Below are 17,888 nucleotides of genomic sequence, written 5' to 3'. Positions count from 1 at the left end.
AGTGCCTATAATCTTTGTCTTTTTGTAACAACATGAATGAAGGAAATAATATTATCACATAATACAGTCAAATAGGACACACTGGTAACACTTTGACAATAAGGTTGCATTAGTTAACTACACTAGCTAAAATGAATATCAATATTATGCACTGCAATATGCAATATTTTGCTTGTTAATCTTGGTTAATATACATACATACATACATACATATAGGTGTATATATATATATATATATATATGTTTTAAAATATTGCTAATTATATATATATATATATATATATATAGCTGTAAAGCAGCTCTAAGAACCCATAGTGTCATTATACAGCTCAAGTCAGTCCAGTATTGATTCAGTTCAGTTCCATAACTGTGTTAAATGTATCAGTTGTGCATACATGTATAGTGTATTTGTGCATATGCATGTACGTGTGACAAACTCCTGTACATGTCGTGGCAAATTCGATGTTTCTTCAGTTCTGGTCTAAAGAAAATTGAGACCAGCAACAAAGTGAGATGCCAGCTCCACATCTCAATCTCTCTTAGCTGGTGCACAGTTTTTATACATTTTTTTCTTATCTCTTAAAACACACCAAAGTAGTATCATTGGCTGGTAATCTCCACCCTTACAGTTTTCCCATATTCTCACTTACAGGGGCTCTCCTCCCACACCTCTTTCCCATGTACTTGCCAACCTTTCTACCACAGTCATTTCACTAATATAACTGCAGGTGTTGCTTATGTAAGAGACAATTTTCTTAGTAAGGGTGGCCGACTGCCAACTACTGTACATCTTTTGACTTAATCTCTCATGGGCCTTCTGCCAATTTGATGGTCAACCCTTTTCCCATTGGCCAAATTAAATATTGTATCAAAACAGTCAACACTCCCCAGAGGCGAGAAGCCTTCACGTGACACCCTTAACAATGGTCTTATTCATTTCACAGCCACCTGTTGTCTGGTGGAAAATTACCAACAAAATATGCTCAGTGGCCAAGTTAACTTCTCAGACACATCTGACCCTTACAGTTACATAGGTCAAGAGGCCTCAAAACACTTCTAGCTTTTATAGTAAGCAAACTAATTCTACAATTGTTTTCTATAGGATGGATAAAATACTCCATCATACACTCCATAGCACACCGAACAAGAAAAGACAAGATAGTAGTGTTTTAAATTTTCCACATCTGTGTGTAGTTAAAATAGCTTTGAATGAATTGATTGCTTTTGAAAGATATGTGTGATGTTTTGCATGTTGTGTACTTGTTTTATGTTTCTTTTCATGTGTAGAGTTTTGAGAAATGGAGCCATAGTTTCAAAAACTGTATGCAAGCATTTTTTTTATAAAAACTGTACATTTTTTATTTGAATATGGCAGCATTTTTATTTTAAAATCTTCATTTGAATATTGCAACATTTGTATTTTAAAACCTTTATTTGAATATGGCAATATGTTGCCTCATTCTACAATATTTCTATGATTAAATCGCTGACAGAGACTCCTCCCCCATCAGCCAATCACTGTGTGCAGAATTAGTAAGTGTGTTGACATCATCCATAGCAACAAGGTCAACCCCACCCTTACTCTTATCTTAAGACTTCTGTCTGTTCCTTAGTAAAATCTGGTCTCTGCAGCTTTATGAATAGGTTTTAAGAGGAAACTCTTAGTTAAGAACTTTTACTGCTATTTAGGAGAACTCTTAGTAGTAAGATAAAATGCTTTGTTGGCCCCAGGTTGTTAAGCGATTATAGCACACTAGTCAGCACTATGGCTATAATTTTGAAATAGTTTGATAGTATATTTTTAATGTCTACTCTGGTGCTGACTTCAGTTGTAAGTGTATTAATGCTTTGATACTTTTTGGTCTTTTCAAATAGTTAGAAGAGTATACTTTTTTTTATAAATATATATATATATATATATATATAATGAATTTAAATATTAAGGTGTAAATATTGTCAACCATCTTTAATCAACAGAGTGCCAAATATGCTGCTGATGAGGACTCTGTATTTAACCTGGAATATTTAATTCAATTCAATTCAATTCAATTCACATTTATTTGTATAGCGCTTTTCACAATACATATCGTTTCAAAGCAGCTTTACAGAGAATGCATGTCAACATTACAATTTAGAGAATGCAGTTAGCTAATAATGTAATAATTTAGGTGATTAATATACAATCACTGTTAGCAATTTAATTGAAGGTAGAAGCAAAGAGCTCCTGGAAAAATGAATTACATGTTAACAATAATTAGGATATATAGAAATTTGCGAATGTGCGTGTTGATCCAGATGTTGCATCTTCTGAAGTCATCGCAGGAGTTGGCGCCGTCTCTTCAAAAGTGTTGGTCATCTGAGGTCTTCTTAAGAGGCTGGATCCAAACTGAAACTGATGTACTCTCTAGTCACCTCGGGACGGGCGTCCCAAGGTAAAACAGAAAAGCAAATGGAGAATAATTAGCATAGCTGCTGTTCATAACATTAAGCAAAGATAGTCATGTGCAATTGATCTGATATGAGATGGATTATGTGAATGCTTGGCTGAAGAGATGTGTCTTTAATCTAGATTTAAACTGGGTGAGCGAGTCTGAGCCCCGAACATTATCAGGAAGGCTATTCCAGAGTTTAGGAGCCAAATGTGAAAACGCTCTCCCTCCTTTAGAGGACTTAGCTATCCTAGGTACAACCAGAAGTCCAGAGTTTTGTGATCTTAAAGAGCGTGAAGGATTGTAGGGCGATAGAAGATCGGTTAAGTACACAGGAGCTAAACCATTTAGAGCCTTATAGGTCATTAGCAGTACTTTATAAATCAATACGGAACTTAATAGGTAACCGTATCGATTATAAAGTACTTTTATTTTCCGTAAATATTGGTTACCTTAATAGGTAACCAATATTTAAGTTTGGCTCGCATTTTTCAAAACATGCCAGAAAGAGAAAATACTGAGGTAACTTCTTTGATTTTTTCTAAACATTCATCCCGTTTGTAATCATCATAAGCCTTCACTTCAAAATCCAGCCCTTTAAATCTGACAATGCAAGTTACTTTCAGTTAAAACAGCTCAAACATGCATTTTTTGTCTGGAACTAGCTTAAACCTCGTCTGTGAAACCGGGGGTAAAATATTTAAGGGAATAAAAAAAAGAAAAACTTAAAAAAGAAAAATACAATTATTGTGAAGTAATGCACTATTTGCAAATTATTTTATTTTTCATAAAGGCTTCAAAGAAAGACAGGTAATAACGTTCATTAAATTCATTTACATCATGCACACATTCATTGTTAATCTTGTGCCTAGGCTCAAAACAGCTCAGTTTTTGTACAACAGTTTTTGTATTGTCACGTTCAGTTATGAATTACACTACATGACTCCTGAAAACGATAGGCTGTATTTTCAAATCTTCACACTAAAACGGTTTACGATAGAAAAATATTTAATGTTAAGCTACGTGGAGGTTACACTTCTTCAGCAAAACACAGCAAAATTTAAAAAACACAACTTCATTAACTATTTTGCAGTATATGCTCAAGAATTTAACATATTACGCTATTTAGCTCTGACAATTCATTTTAAATCATTATTTACAGTCCCCCTGCAGTACCTCCATGGCCCACTGGGGGGTTTGGAGCACAGGTTGAAAACTGGCAACACAATGGAAGAGCACTTAATACTCCTACTAGTAGTAGAATTAAACAACACACTGTTGAGTTTGTTCATTTTTTAACATTTGACTCATATATACCATAAAATAGCATATATTTCTTGTATTATCTGAAAACAATCCTCATTAGTAAAAAGAATGTGAGACCAACCAAAGATTTGTTTGAAGTCTTTGTTTCTATCATTAATTGCCAAATGGACTTGACTGCCATATCTAATCTGTTTGGAGCCTCGTTAATTACAGCATTTTGGGTTCACTCAGTAGGCCTATTCATAGCTTTCATACATGTTATCATCAGAGACTCCTCTTCAGAGTCATCAGAATCCAGGTTTTTTATCATTAGATTCTACATTTCATAATCAGCCTCATCATCATCTTCATTTTTGTTATCTTGGGATCCACCTGCATACGTATTAGCTGGACCTAGAGACATTGCATAGAGATGAAGAGACATAATTATTAAAGGAATTGTTAATAAAGACATCTATATGTTTTTATGAAATGCTATGTTACCTTTTTTAAAAGAGCACTTCAGTTGAGTTTCCTTATTCCTTTGTTTTTGTCTTCTCTTGACCAGGAGGATGATGATGAGGACAGACAATCAGAGCAGCACAGCTGACACTGCAGCACCAATGACAGGAAGCAGGGAGGCTGAGACAGACACATGGTTTTGAGTTAAACTTTCATTGCCGGCAGTCCAGCTTGTTTTAGACTCTTACACATCAATACCTGTGATAGTGATGACCAGCAGTTCAGAGGCAGATGAACGGAAGGTGCGTGAGGACAAAATGACTTCATAAACACAGCTGTAGTTTCCCTCATGGGAATAATCTGCCTGAGGAAAGGAGAAGGAGGCAGAGAGATCGACAGCTGACTGACTCCTGGTGAGATTTGCTTCTCTAAACAGGTGGAAGAATCCTCCAGTATACTGAGATACAGTGGAACAGATGATAGTGAAACTGTGGCCCCACGGGATCATCGGCCCCTGAGGCCCCACATCAGACTGTCCATCAGGAGCAATGCGGGGAATGCTGGGCTGCTGCAAGTGCACTAGAAAACAAGAATACATTTATATTACAGAGCCTCAAGCATTAAAGGGTTAGTTCACCCAAGTTTACTCATCCTCATGTCGTTCCACACCCGTAAGACCTTCGTTCATCTTTGGAACAAATTAATTTCTGTTCTGAAGATGAACAAGGGTCTTACGGGTTTGGGACAACATGATGACAATTTTCATTTTTGGGTGAACTAACCCTGTAAATTCAAACAGCTTTAAACAAATAAAAATGTCAAGAACTGCATCTTCTCATGATCAAAATGTAATTCAGATATTTTACAGACACAAAAATAAGACATCAGTACAGAATAAATTCACTTTCATGCAACTAATGCATTTATATGAGACGAGATTAAACACTCACCTACAGTGATGTTAACAGTGTCACTCCAAGGTGACTGTTTTTGTAGGAGTAATTACAGCTGTAGCTGCCCTGATGTGAGACGCCTACATTAACAAGGTTGAAAGTCACACCAGATACATGTTTCTGGGAGGATAATACAGATGATCCGTTTATGAAGAGGTGGAATTCAGCATCAGCATTGCATCTTGGTTTAGGTGTTGTGCATCTGAACTGAATGTTTTCTCCAGGAGAAACAGCTGCATGTGTGGAGATCAGGGAAAGAGATGGCTTCTGCAGGTCAGCTGTTAAAGAAATATGCATCCATTTAAAATTACTTGTTAAGACGTGATGAAAATCATAAAATACATGAAGTTTCATGTAATTTCCATTGCTCATTTCTCCTAAAATAATGTCAAGATGCAAAAGATTTACCTGAACAAACAACACCAGCAAATCACCATGATTACAGTTGTGAGTTCCTAGTCCTCCGTGTGAACATTGTGTGAGGTTTTCTTCACCTCCCGAGCATCCAACATCATCCAGCCAGATCGATCCACTGCCTTGACCAAAGGCAGCGCTGTGAGGTGCACTGACGGCTGATCCACACTGTAACCGTCTGCACACCACAGCAGCATCATTCATGTCCCAGTCATCATCACACACCGTTCCCCACTGGCCATTATGAAGGATCTCCACTCTCCCACTGCAGCATGAATCAGATCCACCGACCAATCTTAACCAGTCTGGTAAGATACAAAAATGTAAGTCAAATGTGATTAAAAACTAAGTATTCGTATATGGTAACACTTTATTTTAGGGTCTTTTAACTAGTTGCTTATTAGCATGCATATTACTAGAATATTGGCTATTTTTTAGTACTTATTAAGCGCATATTAATGCCTTATTCTGCATGACCTTATTCTACATTTTTAATCCTACCCAATACCTAAACTTAACTACCTTACTAAATATTAATAAGCAGTAAATTAGGAGTTTATCGAGGGAAAAGTCATAGTTAATAGTTTATATGTGTTCCCTATACTAAAGTGTTTCCTTGTATATTAAATGTGTTTGACGTATAGCCAAGCACCAAATGTGCAGAGCCCCTCTGCTTTCTCTTGTTTTTTTATTTTTTATTATTAGTCTTTTTTATATAATTATTATTTGGGGCCAAACACTGTAGGTTTATGTTGTTTTTAATCATGTTGGCACTTTTTTCATCACAAGCAAAACAGCATATATACGATGCCATCTCTGAGGATCTGGGGAAACATATATAATTTTACCCTGTGAGCAGACGACACCTGCATCTTCATGGTGACCGCAGTTATGTACTCCAATAATACTGCGTGAGCACTGTGTGAGGGACAATTCACTTCCTGAACATCCCACATTATCCAACCAGATCTGACCACTTCCCTGTCCAAACCGGCGCTGGAGTTTGCACTAACAGCTCTTCCACATCCCAACTGTCTGCACACCACAGCTGCATCATTTATGTCCCAGTCATTGTCGCACACGGTTCCCCACGTGCCATTATAAAGGATCTCAGCTCTCCCAGAGCAGTCATTATATCCATTCACCAGCCTGATACTATATTCACCTACAAAAATAAAATAACTATATTATAAATCAACTCACATCTCACAACATTCCAAACTTGCAAACTAGCAAAACCGATCAGTCATCTCATGTAACTATAATAATGTTTTAAAAGAGAGACTAACAGTCTGTTACTTACCAGTTACAGAAGTCAGAGCACTGGCTGTAGAGATGAAAAACAGCGACATTTAAAAACATTGCAGACTGACAGCTAGATTTTATGATTGATAGGCGAATTCAGGTTAATTCAGGTCAGTCATCTCAATATCAAAAAGTATTCCAATTAACCTGAATTCACCCCTATATAGTGATAGATAATAATTTAAATAAAAACTTTGTTGCATATTTACTGAAAAATATGTTAGAATGTTGTGTATGTAAATATACAGTAAACACTGAAATATTTCTCTTTGAGCCCCGTTATATCATTTTAGTACATTGAACAGTTTATTTTCATGTGACGGTGAATTTCAAGATCAATCAAATTTATGTAATAAAAAATAAATAAATAAATAAAATAAAATTACAAAGAAATGGTAAGTAAATTAATCAAACATGAAGTTTTAAAGTAGAAAGACTGAAATAGTTTTTTTTTTTTTTTTTTTAAACGTACGTTGTTTTATTTACAACTTCAAAAAAATCTTTTTTTAAAAGCGTATAAGCCACTAGTTTCAGTTTAATTTCAGAAGTGGTAAAGGCTCTGAGAAAACCTAAAAGATGACTGATAAACATACTTTCCACAAATGTGTGATAAAAAAACGATACTCCCACCATTTTACACAGTTAATAAACTTTAGCTAATGTTCCATCATGAAATCGTAACCTTTATCTCATCTGTAATTAAAAATGGCAAACGCAAAGACTGAAAATTGAATTTACCCAGTATCAAAGCGAGAAGAGAAGGTCTTGGCATCCTTGTGTTTCAAATTGCTCTGTATGTAGGCTATATCTCTGTTTCTTTCAAGACATACAAAACCAAAACTGCAGTCACTTCCCCTTTTGACCATTAAAATGAGCCCCCCAAAAAAGAGACAATAAAATGCAACATCCCTTTTTTTAAAACCCAGCCTATTCCGAAAATGTCTTTTCATCATTTGCCTTTAAGACAAGAATTGTAATCCAAACAGATATTCACAATGACATGACAAGCTGAGCTCTTTTAGCTAGATTCATCACTCACTATTATTAACTAAGTTGGTAACCAGATTACTATCTTATTTTAAAGCCAAACAAAAGCAAAATTACAAGGATGGCAAAGCATTCCTATGAATTTAAGAGGTTTTACTTCCTGGCTCATGAGATCTCAAGATCTGTGTATTATGAGCCTCATCAATCTCTGTCAAGACAAACTAAGCATATTACACCACACATTGTTTTATTGTGTTTGAATAAAACAGTGTTCATGATTTTTTTTTTAACTAATAATATTTTTGTGGGCACAACTGTGTATAGTCTTATTGTACTGAACTGTGGAATAACATCCATTAAATAGTCTGTATAACAACTTTTGTGATATATATGATCAGAGTCGAAAATTGACACTCGAGATAAAACTAATGTTACACCATTTCATCTATGAAGAAAAACTTTTCACCTTAGATCAGTTGAGTGACCGAATGATTAGTTTGACTATGGTGTGGCAAACGAGAAAAACAAATCTAGTGCCATTCATAATTTAAGAACATCTGAGAACCCCATGAAGCAAAATGCCAGTCAAATGTGGGTCTCATCTTTTCTTTTCTTTTTTTCCCCTGATTGGAAATCTTATAAGTTAAGGTGATAGTCACTGGAAATTGTTCCTTCTCCTTAGAGAAATTTGTAGTATAATTTTTACACCAGTTCTTACCAACGGATTAGTTGTATTTTGAAAATTGTTTAAGACTCTATATCCCGACAAATCACTAATAACAAAGCATCATTTTATGACTCATTACTGGCGAAGGATGATAAAATTTGGCTCACTGTCTACATTTTGATCAAGCAAACTGTTTGTAATTTTATAAATATAAGTAAGACATTAGCCTACTATTATTTATATAATTATACCTTGTGTCATCATACCACGACACCACGACAGTTCTTGCAGTGTTCAATGCAGCGGGAACATTTAGTCGCACAATGGTCATTTTTAAAGGCAAGCAACTAAGGTGTGAGTGGCTTTATGGCTGGTCAGAAAATGTTGTAGTTAGGGTCTCTGACAACGGCTGGATAAACCGTGACCTGTTTCTGGAGTGGGGTCAGATGTTTACAGAGCTGCTGCCAAAAGATGACCTAAGGCCCCATGTTCTCCTGTTGGATGGCCACAGTAAAAATCAAAAAGGGAATAGAGCACAAAGCAATACCCCTGGACAGCCTGCCAGAGAGTGTATGGTGATGTGAATGACCCAAAGGCCACAGAGGACTGGGTGTGCTGCTGTCAGTGCAATTCATGGTCCACGAGAGCTGTGGAGAGGATAATGGCATCGGTGATGAAGGTGGTTATATCTGCAAAGACTGCCTTTGAATAGAATGCAGGAAAAGATCTAACTGGCCCGACTAGGTGCAATGTTAAGACATAATGTTAAAGTGTTTTGTTTTTTTTGTCAAAGATCTTGTCCAATCTTTAACAAAATGTTTGACAAATATTTCACAAGCAGACACGCATACATGCACACAAAAGACACCAATGCACAGAAACACACCCCTATACAACACAATCAGTTCATTTTTAATTGCATTTTCTAATGAAATGTTTGTTCAACTTTCTGTTTAATAAAATACATGTATGATGTTGTTGTTATGGCACACTAAAGACAATACTGTCAATTTACTGTTAAAAATAAAATGATTTCAGCTGAAATGACCTGTGCTGTTCTCTTTTTATATTGGCCCATTTTACCTGAATGTTGTGCCGTGGCTCAAGAAGGTACCTGCTGAACTCTCATAATTTTAAAATAATTAAATTTTTTTCAAATTTAAAATATATATATTTAAGAGACCCATGTGAATTCATAAAAATGTCTCCTCATCAGTCCCTGTAAGAAAGAATTTTACACCACAGTGAAGCAGTTTGAAATGTTAATGTGTTTCATATTAATCCCTGCGGGCATAAACTACAAATACACAGTGTAAATCAACACATCAAAATGAATTAAATACACAGGCCTGCATTAAAGTCATTCTCTGTTCTCTGTTAGCCAATATAAGAGGCATTAATTTAAAAATTAAAAGCAATAAGCCATTAAAATTAAGAGACGTAAATAAATGTACTTAAAGCTGCTGAAAAGTACACGTTATACATCGAAATTAAAGGCACTGTCAAAGCATAACCCACATTTACAGTAACAATGCTTAATACTCACATTTATGTGTGTTTGTATTTTCTGCCATGGTTAGCACTTGGTTAGATGTGAAGGGGGAAGAGAATTTATATGTGCGTCACGTTTAGTCGATAAAACACCTGTGTATCCTCACTCATGACTCCTCAGGAAGCCTCCTCGTGATGCAGTTAGAGAACTGAGATGTCCTACAAGAAGACTGAGCTCGATCGGGTTCCGGGTCATAGGATCATAAGACGGAGGAGTGAGGAAATGAGGAGGGATATTGAGAAGCACCCCTGGGGGAGACGATCAAAGGGAAATCAACAAAAAACAACAAGGCCAACAAAACTGCAACAGGAAATGTGAACACACTTTCAACATAAAGGCCAAACAAGACACAGAACATACAACACTCAGCTTAATATATGGCATTGACCATTTCAACCGAACCAACTTTTTAATAATACTCAAACTTCCATACTTTTGGTAAAAACCTAATTTAATTACCTTGAAAATACCTTAAATTATATATATATATATATATATATATATATATATATATATGTGTGTGTGTGTGTGTGTGTGTGTGTAGGATCTGCAGTGCTAGTGGATGTGACTTTTATTTTGACAAAATAAATCTTGTGGTTTACCCGTCAACACTTCAGGGCCTGTATTTACAAAAACCAAACAAGGGTAAAAGTTGCTTCTAATGCAGAAATTTAGGAGCATTTCTTAAAAGTTAGGGGCATGTTTTTCATCTAATTCACAAAGCATTTTGAAGCTAAAAATAGCCCCTAAACCTAGGAAATATAGACCTACTTTAAACGTACTAAACGTATACTGAAATGAACTTTTTTGGAATTTAATTTCTTCTTAGATCACATTCTTTATACAGAACACAATTCTCCCATTTTCTGATTCTGAACAGACAACTAAACAAAACTTTTATCCCAGTATTTCTGTGATCATTTGAATTATCGTAAGCAGGGGCATTTCTAGAGTTTGATCAGTACTGGGGCTGAAGGCCCCCCAAGAATTTTCCCAAAGTAATTTAAATTTATAGGGGAGAACATTTTTTTTTTCTTCACAAAAACAGCACCAAAGCATTACATTCTGGTGACTTTGGGTGTAGTATAGGCCTATTTAATTTATTTAGTTTCTTTAAACATTAATGTGCTGAAGATAATTTCATTAGTCCAATTTTAAATTTTAATTTACTGTAAAGGGATTTGCTTAAATTGCCTGTAAACATTTTTAGGTATCAAAAGTGGATACAGTCTGGTTGATGACTATTAAAATTACCTTGAACTCTGTTTTACCATGGCAATTTTTTAAACAATTAACAACCTCATCAATGCAAGTGTACATTTTATTTGATACTTGACCATATCAAATTTCTATCAAAATATATTTAAATAAACAAAAATGAAAAACAGTCTTGTTTTTACAGACTTGTGGGTCTCTGGAGTGGAGCAAAGCGGAAACCTGCCAGTAGGTGGCGGTAATTCATGTTTTATTGGGTCATTGAACCGTTCATTCAAATCATTCTATTCAAAAACGTTCATTCGGGAACGAAACGTGTTGCTCGAAGAAGCACAACGGTTCTGATGTGGCTTTTTTGGAACTATTTTTGTTGTATGATCAAAAACAGGCTACTGTGCTTAAAATGTAAGTTACTTAATATTCTTGTTTGTTGCACTGTTCTATAATATATATCATATTTGCAATATATTCAGGGATATAGGCTAATCAGCCCTCTTGCTCATGAATGCGATGTTTTATAACTATCATTAAAATCTAAAAAAAAAAAAAAAAAAAAAAAAGGAACTGATTATTTTTGTCATTTTGACATTTTTGCATTTTGCATTTGCATTTTTGCCACAAAAGCCCCTGATAACCCTGTCAACCTGGTGTGCCCAATTAAAGGATTAGTTTACTTTCAAATAAAATTTTCCTGATAATTTACTCACCCCCATGTCCAAGATGTCCATGTCCTTCTTTCTTCAGTCAAAAAGAAATTAAGGTTTTTGAGGATTATTCTCCTTATAATGGACTTCACTGGCCTCCAGACGGTTGAAGGTCCAAATTACAGTTTCAGTGCAGCTTTAAAGGGCTTTAAACTATACCAGACGAGGAATAAGTGTCTTATCTAGCAAAACGATTGGTCATTTTCTAAAAAAAAAAAAATCAAAATGTATATGCTTTATAAACACAAATGATCGCATCACAAGTGCTTCCACCAGAACGCGATTCCGTATTCTTCAAAAAGCTTACGCCGTATGTCCTACGCCTTCCTTAATCAAGTTACGGAAAAAGCGGAACTGGCACCATGTTCGTTCCGTAAGTTGAATAAGGAAGGCGTAGGACATTCAGCGTAAGCACAAACCGCTTATGCGCATCCCGGGTGCAGAATGATGTGCTTAAAGCAATATGGAGTCACAGCGCGATGTTGAAAAGTTCACGGAGCAAAGAGAATCCCTGTGTATATCTGCATCTAACAGTTTATTAATCATATGTTTCTTCTCACTTTTAAATTCCAGTTATTGTGCATGTGACGCCAATTCATAGTCCTCGTGTTGTGCGATCTAACAGACACCCTGTAGCCAGCATTCAGAAACAGCAATAAACTCCAGCAAGATAAAGTCATTTTATGCAAATCCACAGCCCTTTATCTACACATCAATGGGAATATATATCATGTTGGAGAGTTTTACCGTGCTGACTGTCGTTACCGTACGTGACGCGCAGTTTGAGTGCTGAACAGAGAATGATTGACAGCTGCAGCGGAGGGAAGACGAGTTTCCGTGAACTTAAAGTTAACGATGTACGTATTCTTCTGTCCCTCACATGAACCTATGGAATGGCTTCAGATGACTTTGAATATAGTACACGAAAACTTAATTGGTGCTAGTCTATTTCTTTTGACTGCCACTTTTGCCGTATAAAAGAGCGCAATAATCAGCCGGTTAGTTAAATATTGCGACAGGCCTAATTTCCGTTTAATTTTGAGACTGTGGCGGGATAAATTAGAGTGTGGCGGGCCGCCACAGTCTAGTTAATGTATGGGAAACACTGCATATCTAGGGTACTAGTGATGGACTTCTCATGGGCCAATATCACTCTTTCTTTCGTGCAGCAAACAGCGACGAAAGGGGGTCAGAACCTGTGACAGAGTTGAAAAGGAGCTCTCACATGATCCTGAGGACACCCCAATGACAAGAGCAGTCACATACAATTTTTGCAGCTCTGGGAATGCATATTTGTAGCTTTGCAAGTGTTTGCACAAAGCTGACAGGTCTGTTTCAGCAGGAAATTGTTAGCTAAGCATAGGTTTGGCAACAAGAATTTCATTTGCCAGATTTACTTTATCAGCAGTGCCAGCAAACAAATGTAGAGGACTCAACAATGTGGCATCTAGAAATTCACTAGACGTTGGCACAAGGCAATGTTTCCATTGTGTCCGATGTGTCTATTTCAACAATGGCCCTGTCAAGAATGGAAAGCAAGGATCTCTTCAGAGACTGACTGGGGAGTATTGCAGAATTATCGCAGTCAGTGTGGCCCACTGTGGAATACACAACACTGTCATCAAGTTGTGTAATTCAGTGGCACCGAACTTACAACAGGGGAAACAGAAGCATGCATCCCACAAAATGCTGTATTCAAGCCATGGACGCGAGTGGTACCATCCAGCATTAAATGACCGTGATATGGACCCAAATGCACGTTTAGGGTAGCTATTTAATATTGGCTGGGACGGCACGTTTAAATGTAGGTCCAGTATTTCGCTGCCACCGGCAATGTGATTTTGGTGGGCTGAGCTGGGGGGATATGAAAGCATATGTGTAGCAAATTTCAATTTGAAATGTAATATGTATTTGAATTTACATTTTCCATACCATATGTGCAATGTTTGGAGCAAAATGATAATTCAAATTTAACAATATAATTTACATTTGCTATTTCCTATACTAGTTTTAACATATAATTTAAACATATATTTTAACACTTTATAAGTTGAGAAATTAAAATGAAAATGTATTACAGAAACGATTATATATTTTTAACATGTTGAAGCAAAATTGTAGCAAAATGATCATTTAAATGTCATCACTTGCGATTGCATTTTCATTAAATATCCCGCAATGAATGTAGCAAAATTCAATGTGGATTTGAAAATGCATTCTGAGCCAATCACGTCCCCGCCCCGCCCTGTCAATCACTGCGTCAAGGCGGGGCCAGGTGTTGTAAACACGGCGGCAGCAGAGTTTTAAAGAGCGAGGCATTTACTGGCAGATCTTTACTCACAGAAATAATCTTAAACAAGCTGTCCGAGATTATTGCTTGCTCTATCAGTATGGTTGTATGTTTTTTTCTTGTACAAGTACAGTTGTAATGTTTCCAAACTTTTGATAGGTAATGAATTGGCTAGGAGATGATTACATTGAAATTTTGGATCCATGGCCAGGCGACTCCCTGGATCTTAATCCCATAAAGAACCTGTGGTCAATCCTCAAAAGGCGAGTGGACAAGCAGAAGCCCACAAATTGTGATAAACTCGGAGCACCAATAAGGCAAGAATGGATCAACATCAGTGAGAATTTGGCCCAGAAGCTGATATCCAGCATGCCAGAACAAATTGTAGAGATTGTTGAAGAAGGGTCAACACTAAATATTGACTCTATGTATTTATTGAATGTTTTTACTAATAAAAGCCTTTAAAAGTTATGAAATGTTTATTATTGTTTTCCAGTATACCATAGGAACATGTGAATCTACAAATACTGAAGCAACTTTGTGAAACTAAACTGTCACTTCCAATATATTAGCCACGGCTGAGTGCACACAACTCATCAGGGACTGGTGGAATAGAAACTAAAGAGGATATTTAACTGGAAGTAATTCAGTTGTGATCATGCAGAGAGACAAGGAAACATGAAGGAGATGAACACACTGATAAACCAATCCACTGGATGTCTCATATTGATCAAGAAGTGTCTTACTCATACAGTCGCTAAGTTTTACAAGGTAATACAAGGCACTGACTGTGAGTCTGTGCTGGGGTGATATAGTGTGTGATGGAGGGATAAAGGGGAACAGGTGAGCATGATTAGATCTCTGGTAAAGCCCAAAGTATATGCGTACGCTCGCATATGCACAGTCGAATGCACAGCCTTGCAATCATTTGACTCGTACGTTTTGAGCAATCTCTCGCCACGAGTTACAACCCACGTCAACATCTTTGTATTCTTTCATGCTTGAGTTGTACAAATGAGGGTACTTTCAAATGAGTCAGAGGCTGTCTTATTTAAAAGTAACCGTTAGAAAGTAAAAAAGAAATGACAGTACTTTACACATCACAAGGAATAACAGTCAATTTTATTAGTTACTTTTCTTAAATAAGACATCCTTGATGATGTTTGCAGACTTCAAGTGAGACCTCTGGAGGACGCAGCCTCCGAAATGAGACGTATCTAATTTCTCGTCTATGTAGGCCTCCTTGGTCGCTGTAGCAGCTGTATGCATTCCGGTCTGTTCTGTTTATGCAGTTTTAGTTCGACTACCTTGTGAATCATCGGCCCCAGGACATGGTTGCCACCTTGTGGATAAACTAATTACTGCAAAAAAAATTACATGCGCATGTGCAACCTGCGCATACAAAGTAAGCGTGGATACAAAAATCTGGCAGTGCGCATACTCTTCTGATGATGAAATTCACGTCACACGCACTGTGCGCTGACCCTCGCATACATGTAAAAAGTGGAGTATACTTTGGGCTTAAGTGTGAGCAACATAGAGCTGGGAGTGTCAGTGTAATCTTGATGATAGTGTTCTTGGACCCTGGAGGGTGGGATACCGTGAAGTTGAATATAAAACCATTCCTCTTTGAGTGAATCCTTTTATGGAAATTAAGGGTTACTTTAGTTGTGAAGCATTACAACGCTTCTTTCCTGTGCAAGTAATTATGTGAGCCTTAAGATTTCCTTTTTGTGAGAAACTCTTGCCACACAGTTTACAGATGAAAGGCTTCTCTCCAGTGTGAAGTCTCGTGTGAGTGTTGAGGCTACTTTTATGACTGAAACTCTTTCCACACTGATGACATATAAAACTGCTCTCTCCTGAGTGAATCCTCATGTGGGAATTAAGGGTTACTTTACGTGAGAAACTCTTTCCACACTGATCACACGTGAAAGGTTTCCCTCCAGTGAATGGTTTCTCTCCAGCATGAATGTTCATGTGATACCTAAGATTTACTACTGTTGTGAAGCTCTTTCCACACTGATCACATATGAACAGCTTTTCTCCAGTGTGAATTCTCGTGTGGGAATTAAGGGTGTTTTTATGTGCAAAACTCTGTCCACAATGAGAGCAAGTGTAAGGTTTTTCTCCAGTGTGAATTCTCATGTGGGCATTAAGGTTTTGTTTTTGAGTGAACCTCTTTCCACACTGTTGACAGGCGAAACGGCTCTCTCCAGTGTGAATTCTCATGTGGGCATTAAGATTTTGTTTTTGAGTGAACCTCTTTCCACACTGTTGACAGGCGAAACGGCTCTCTCCAGTGTGAATTCTCATGTGGACATTAAGGCTTTGTGTTTGAGTGAAACTCTTTCCACACTGTTGACATGTGAAAGGCTTCTCTCCAGTGTGAACTCTCATATGGATTTCCAGGTTTCGTTTTTGATTGAAACTTTTTCCACACTGATGGCAAGTGAAATAACTGTTACGATTAATCTCCTGAGCTGTTTTTTGTGAGTAAGTCTTTTCCATTTCTCCAGTCATGAAATCATGATGTTTCTCATACTGATATTTCTCCTTCATATTATTCAGATCTTGGCACTCCTCTTTCAGCACCATCAGGTCTAAAGCAAAAAAAAAAAAAATACAAGTTAAGACCAGTTTAATGGCACAAAACAGACATAAAAACCAACACAAGTCATCAAAGCCTACTGAAATAAGTCTACTGAAACAGGTGTTTTCTGTAATCTTTCAGGAATTTCAAGCACTTTTTTCATCACCAATTTTTAGTTTTTCAAGGACACCATGCAGACTAAGGACAGAATATAAACTAAGAAACTCAAATATTGTGACAGGAGGGCTGCATGATTGTCAGCTGTCATTATCATATCATTGGCAAAAAAGATAACTTCACGTCTAATGCGCATTTTGTATGCCTCCTTAATCAAACATTTGTATGCCTCCCTAATCATTCAACTCGGCTCATTAGTAGAGACTTCTGAAGTGGGTATATCGACGAGGACTGGAAAGTTAAATCAGCTGTCCTACTAACACAAAGTTTGCCAGGCTGACATACTGCTAAACAATCTCAGAGCTAAAATAATTGATGCGGTGGAGACTTGGGGACTTACTGGAAAAGTGTCTGCATATGTTCACGATAACGCACGCAACATCATGGCAGCAGACTTTCCCGGATGGATGAAATGGGAAACAGTTGCCCATTTTGTGCATACACTGCAGCTGGTTAATGATGGTTTTAATGCATTTGTGCATCGGGTTATCATTGCAGCTGAGCTGCTTGTCAAGCACTTCAACCACAGCACCCCTGCATGCAAGGCACTGGAGGCAAAACAAGAACAAATGAAACTTCCGAAATACCAGCTCATTCAATCGTGTAAAACAATATGGAACTCAGTGTGTGACCTGTTCAGAAGACTTCTTAAAATGTGAAAACCTTAAAATGTGCGACCACCATCATGTCACTGCACACCTGACCTATGTTTACACTCACCCTCCCACCTATCCTCTTTGGTTTCATCCTCACAAATTCCCCCTAATCAGCTCTTGTCCCTTGATACTAAAAGAGATACTGACTCTTTGCTTCACTCTAAAATCTTGTTAAGACAACTTTTGCCCCGTCTCATCCAAGCTAGCCCCTACTGTCCGCTGGCTATCTGATGTTCTCT

General features: G+C 37.0%; 1 protein-coding gene and 1 long non-coding RNA gene across 4 annotated transcripts in view; both read right to left on the bottom strand.

Annotated features, from left to right (window-relative positions):
• Nucleotides 1-4,400: 4,400 nt before the first annotated feature.
• On the bottom strand, nt 4,401-9,489 carry LOC127519419 (uncharacterized). Its single transcript, XR_007931817.1, has 6 exons — nt 7,547-9,489; nt 6,807-6,830; nt 6,352-6,668; nt 5,498-5,808; nt 5,087-5,367; nt 4,401-4,715 (listed from the first exon to the last, which is right to left on the bottom strand). It is a non-coding gene; the product is annotated as an uncharacterized LOC127519419 (long non-coding RNA).
• A 5,613-nt stretch (nt 9,490-15,102) lies between these two features.
• The window catches only part of si:ch211-166e11.5 (gastrula zinc finger protein XlCGF8.2DB), a 75,014-nt gene continuing 72,228 nt past the window's right edge, over nt 15,103-17,888 (bottom strand). For 2 of the 3 annotated variants that reach the window (XM_051907040.1, XM_051907039.1), the window contains exon 3: nt 15,103-16,826. In XM_051907040.1, coding sequence (XP_051763000.1) covers nt 15,883-16,826 — 944 coding nt within the window. In that variant the 3' untranslated portion in view covers nt 15,103-15,882. Of the gene's footprint in view, nt 16,827-17,333; nt 17,883-17,888 lie in introns of those variants that run through there. The other variant, XM_051907038.1, reaches the window with a different exon arrangement.

This window comes from Ctenopharyngodon idella, chromosome 9 (assembly GCF_019924925.1).
Source record: "Ctenopharyngodon idella isolate HZGC_01 chromosome 9, HZGC01, whole genome shotgun sequence".
In the NCBI taxonomy this organism is placed as follows: Eukaryota; Metazoa; Chordata; class Actinopteri; order Cypriniformes; family Xenocyprididae; genus Ctenopharyngodon; species Ctenopharyngodon idella.
The sequence above is the reverse complement of the archived record's forward strand: the minus strand, read 5'-3'. Positions and strand labels throughout refer to the sequence as shown.